Raw genomic sequence first — 6000 nt, 5'->3', positions numbered from 1 at the left:
AAAGTCTTTCACCTGACCCGGATTTGAACTCTGAATCTTCGGTTCGTGGTCGGAAACTCTACGCACTGCGCTATGGAGACATGTTCGATTTATATTCATTACTAGAATTTAAAGGACTAATGAAAATATAGGATCTTCTCTAATGCGCAGTAGGGAACGCAACGTTTACCGGCAGCCAGACGGGCCGCATGCTGTTCCAGAGAGCATAGTAAAAGATATATCAAAGAGCCAGACGTCTTAAAATACTTGTTTTTTCGACGTTGCTAGCTCTCGTACTATTATCTCTATACATAACCCAAAGATATTATTAGTTACCTACCGTTTAATGGTAAAATAGAAATGCTAAAAAACGAATTTTTGTAGTTTTGTTAGCGTCATATTTGTAATATTTTTATTAGATGCCTGTATAATTGATAAATTATTGTAAAAATTAAGTAGAATATAACATTTTCTAAAAAGCAAGCAACGTATATTATTTATAAAATTATAATATGTTAATGTATAACTTTTGTAATTTTTAATATTTTTTATTGCTTTCTTTTGGTTTGGTACAAAAATACACTTTGAACCATTATAGTCTAATACTACAGTATTACATTTTAATAATTAGCCTAATATTCCAATTTTTACTCTTTATTGTAGTAGATAGAATCTGGATATGAATTATTAATATTGTTTTAGACAGCCTTTATGCGACAGCATGCCATTGAAACTAATTGGAGGTCAAAGCCAATTAGACCACCAAAAATGTTAAAAGGTCATGATGATCACGTTATAACTTGTTTACAATTTTCTGACAATAAAATTGTTAGTGGATCTGATGACAACACTTTGAAAGTTTGGTCTGCAGTAAGTGGGAAGGTAAGAAAATTATTTCATTAAATAACTACTAAATGTATTGTTCAGCTAGGCAATAAAAAACAGTTTTTAGAAACATATTGAAGAACCTTTTGTATAATGAGTTATTCAAGGCTAATCTATGTAATACAGAAGTTTATTTTTGAACTAGTTTTTTAGAAACAGTCTATTAGTAACCTTGGTAACCTCGACCCTATCGAATATTTTTTTGTAATGCGCAAGCGCATCTTTAAGGTGCAGCTTTAAGTGAATGCAATATTATTGTAATCATCAAAACATTTTAAGTCTATAAACCTGACTCAATGAAATTTTAGCAAAAAATGTTTAAATTTGTTGTATAATTTAAGACACTGAGCAGCTCTTTCATTTTGCTTTAGAGTAAATGATTGTAACAGATATTTTATTTAGATTAAAGCTGCAAAATTAGTTTAAACCGAATTTTATTATCGCTATGTTGGTCACGTTGCCCCGTGTTCAGCAATGTTGTCCTTTATTATTTGACAATTATCCTAGTGTCATTTATTTTGTATAATATCGTGTTGTTGTTGAATCTTTGTGAGCAATTCTCGTTTTTTTGCCTATTTTCATAGTATTTTTTTAAAATTGCACTTTTAAACACAAACAGTTTCTTTTAAGAACTAAATTTTTCGAGTTTTTGTATTGGATTTCTTGAAATTTTGTTGAAAATACGTCGAAGCATTTAAACAGTCGAAGCCAAAGAGCTTATAGTTTCCCTGTTTTTTAAACTATTTTTAACGAGAACGTGACAATAAAGGTCCTTTATTACCCTTTGACTGCAATCAGAAAAGTAAATTTAATTGATAAGCACATTATACTACTTTCAAAGTTAGTTTTTATTAAATTCTGTGATTATTGGTTTGTGCATTAATACCACCCTCTTACTTGTTATTACCACTCATGGCGTAGTAAGATGTACATCAATAAATAAACAACCCACAATAACACTTATAATAATCTTCATAATGGACTAGTTTTTGCCAATATTTAATAAAGTAAAATCTATACTAATATATAAAATCCTTAAGTTACTGATATACTGATTAATCACAATCCTGCTCAAACCACTCAACGTAAGAAGCTCAATTTTGGCATACAGGTTGATTCTAGGGTGTAGAGGTTCGATAAGAAGGGATTTTTCGAAATTCAGTTCTAAGAGGGTGAAACGACCCATCAAATATTACAATATTTTTATTTAGTTTCCGAAAAACGCTTAACACGTATATTTTATTTTTGTTTTTACATATTTTAAGATTCTTTAAAAATGTATACAGGGTGTTTCGAAAAATCTAGTCATTGATTAATCACGATCCTGCTTGACGTAAAAGCTGATTTTTGGAAAATAGATTGACTTTAGGGTGTAGAGGTTCGATAAGAAGGGATTTTCGAACTCGAATTCTAGGAGAGGGTGAAACTATCCCTCAAATATTAAAATATTTTTTATTTAAAAACCGGTGAGTTTTTCGGAAAGACTCTTAAACACGTATATTTTATTTTGTTGTTTTACATATTTTAAGATTTTTTATAAATTTATACAGGGTGTTTCATAAATATGACCATTGAGTAATCACGATTCTGCTTAAACTCTTGACGTTTAAAGCTGATTTTTTGGCAAACGGATTGACTGTAGGTTGTAGAGGTTCGATAGGAGGGGTTTCTCGAATCTCAAATTCCAAGAGGGGTGAAAAACAAACGCCCCTCGAATATTACAATATTTGTTATTTAAAAACGGTTAGTCTTTCAAGGGAGGAAAAACTTGGACAAGCATAATTTATTTTGTTTTTTACATATTTTTTTTAAATCATACAGGGTGTTCCAAAAAGTTTTATAATTTCTTAACCACGATTCTTGAAGCTTGACGTAAAAAAGCTTATTTTGGCAAACTAGATTTTCGAAGGTCAAATTCCAACGAGATGAAACTACCCCTCAAATATAACCAAGTTATATAATAATATCGCCATATTGTTTTTTCTCATGCTGACATAAATGTGAAAATTTTATCCAGTTTGTATGTTAATGGAAATTCTTGCTTTGCTTTATTATCACCATTACAAATGATTAATTCGACGCGAACGAAGTCGCTTATACACGCTAGTAAGTTATAAAACAAATAAATCAATTAATCACTAAAATATTAGTTATTAAATTCAAAAAATACAACGTAAAACTCTTTAAAAATGATATAATAAATATGTTGTTTTGTCAATTTTAAATTAAGATTCATCTCGCCAAATCCATCACAATCCGGCAGCGTTGTCGCGATCAGTTGTCACTCAAAGATGATCACGTGCATCGGAAATTGTTTGCGATTGCTATAGTTATTACAAACTATACAGGGTGCTACAAATTCGAGGTACGAGCATTGGTATCTCGGTAACCATACAGAACATTGTTAAATTGGGGCAAAGTTGCGCTTTAGGATGTTCACCAAGATGCCATCAAATTTTTTTTTTTTAATTTCAAGGATTGCAGAGTTTTTGAAAAACGATTTTTTTTTGAAACTAATTTTATTTTTTCCATGGCGTTACTTTTGAGGGAATCAAAACTAATTGCACATTCTCATTGCCACTTTATTAGGACTATCTGATAGTACTTTTAGATTTTCAAATTAGCTGGATAATTTGTGAGATACAGTGGCCATTTTTTTTTTTTAAATACGGACCTGCATTTTTTATTTGATATTTTGAAAGAACTCTGCCCCCTGAGTACAAGATATGCCACACTTAATAGTTTTTTGTTTCGGACATTTGAACATAATTTATTTAAACCTAATTTCAAGTCCGGCTCTGTTTTTTTTTTTAAGATCTAATCTATTCATCCTTACAATATTGTAAAGTAATTGTATTGAGTAAAACATTGAATACGGAAAATCAAATGCAATAACAAAAGGGGCCTTACTTGGCGTCATTTGTAAAGTGAAATCAATACATTTCAACATTTACAATAAAGAGTACAAAAATGCATTCGGAACTATAACAAGAAGATATGTTCAAAGAGCTACAAATAAGATTGACAAAAAAAAATAAATTTGTGCATTAGGGAGGGTGTTAACCCTTTCGAACATGTAGAGCATTAGAAACTAGTTTATCAGAATGAATGGGAGGGGGGTTAATCACTGCGACCTTACAGATCTATTGTGTCCAACTAGTTTATAGAAGTTTATTTATTTATAATAACTACGATTAATATTATGAATATTATTAGATCGTTGACTGAGATTCCAAATTCACAATAAAAAAAAGTTAAAAATAATATCTTTAAATTGTTGATCTGTATATTATTTATTTGGATCTTTGAATTGGCTCGATTTTCCTTATTCAGTGTTAATTAGCGCTGATCAATATTGTTGCGATGAATATAATCAGATTAAATAATTTAAAAAAAAAAAACAGAGTCTTACTTGAAATTATTTTAAATAATAATTAAATAGTTTTGTAAGTACTATTTTGTTTTAGTTTTGTTAAGGTACCTAAAACAAAAGAAATATCAAGTGTGGCATATCATTATACTCAGGAGACCGAGTTCTTTCAAAACCTGAAATAAAAAATGCAGGTCCGTATTTAAAAAAATTAAGTTGGCCTCTGTATCTCACAAATTATCAGCTAATTTGAAAATCTAAAAGTACTATCAGATAGCCCTAATAAAGTGGCTATGAGAACATGTAATTAGTTTTTTGATTTTCCCAAAAATCCGTTTTTTTTCCAAAAAACTCTGCAATCCTTGAAATGTTTAAAACTTTTTTGATGTTATCTTGGAGAAAATCTCAAGGCGCAATTTTGCCCCAATTTAACCATCTTCGTATCTATTACGGTTTCCGAGATACCAATGCTCGTACCTCGAATTTGTAGCACCCTGTATATTGAAATAGAATTATTTTTCTAAAAATATATAGATCTGGTCATTTTAAATCAATGGGTTTAAAGTTTTTGTTTGAGTAGCGACAGTCTAGTTTTCAATTTTCTTTGCGGCTGCGTGAAATAAATAGTCTATCTGTCATATGAAGAAGCGAAGTTGCCCAAAGAGATTCTTATTAATTATATCATTATATTCCAAAAAATATTATCGACACCATAGACTTAAAATAAAATATAGACTGAGCATCTCATTCATAAATAGCTGGAACATGCGGTCAGACACTGTCTTGTTATTGTTGTGTTATTGTTTTAGGTTATAACGAGTGCGACACGAGCGATAGATAGGTTGTCTCTGTCGTAACGGTCGTTCCCTGACGACTCTGCCGAGAAACACAACACTGTCTTTCGTTTCTCAAGTACACCTGAACTCTCCGTATCATAGCCGGGTAATTTTTTTATTTTAATGAAGCTATAATTAAATTAAAAATATATCGTATTTAAACTTTTTTATATTTTATTAAGATTTTTTAAATAAAAGTTTAGAAAAAACAATTTAGAGTCCAAAAAGGATAAAAATAATAAAATACACGTTATAGAAGAAATTTTATCATCGAAATTAGGTAATTTTTGAAATTAATAATAAATTATTAATTTTAGTCAAACATTTACAACCCCTAATATTAATCAAAACAGGATCTATTCCACAGATATAATAGAATCGGCAACAGGGAGAGAAAAAAAATATGATTGTTGTAATTTTTTTTCTGGTTAAGTGATGTCTTATTATGTAAATTAGAGCAAACATAAATCTGTTCCATTAAAGCAAGGAAGGTGATAGGAAGTGGATAAAATAAAAACTACATTTATAACTCGGTACTGTCTTTATTATACCGGGTGCGTCTCAAAAGTGGCTCATCCCCATAATTTTTTTATATTTTCAAATAAAAAAAACAAGATTTAGTATGTTAGTATATGAAATAAATTAGGATTGATTGACGCATTCAATTGTTTTTGGTCACTTCCTGTTTCACCGGAAATGACTATAACTTTTAATTTTTAAACTGGCACCCCTCGTATATTTCTACTTTATTCGATAGAAAATGACACTCTGAATAGAATGACATACCATATGTCAACTTTTTGACATTTTCGCATATGGTTTAATTGTAATTGTAACACGCGGTTCATAACGACAATTTGACTCTGAAATACCAAGTGTGTGGTATCAATATATTCATAAAAAAATGCTTTTTCCAAATATGCTAATGAG

At 29.9% G+C, this 6000-nt stretch overlaps 1 protein-coding gene across 2 annotated transcripts in view; it reads left to right on the top strand.

The window, feature by feature from the left end:
- The window catches only part of LOC115887832 (F-box/WD repeat-containing protein 7), a 92176-nt gene that overhangs the window by 56671 nt on the left and 29505 nt on the right, over window positions 1-6000 (top strand). Inside the window, exon 8 of one of the 2 annotated variants that reach the window (XM_030907346.1) lies at window positions 682-861. The exons of the other annotated variant lie outside the window; for it this stretch is intronic. Within the exon in view, the coding sequence (XP_030763206.1) occupies window positions 682-861 (180 nt within the window). The remainder of the gene's footprint in view (window positions 1-681; window positions 862-6000) is intronic. 2 annotated transcript variants of the gene reach the window in all.

This window comes from Sitophilus oryzae, unplaced genomic scaffold, assembly GCF_002938485.1.
Source record: "Sitophilus oryzae breed Bouriz unplaced genomic scaffold, Soryzae_2.0 scaffold_649_pilon_pilon, whole genome shotgun sequence".
Classification (NCBI taxonomy): Eukaryota; Metazoa; Arthropoda; class Insecta; order Coleoptera; family Curculionidae; genus Sitophilus; species Sitophilus oryzae.
This window is presented reverse-complemented; position numbering and strand designations above follow the sequence as displayed.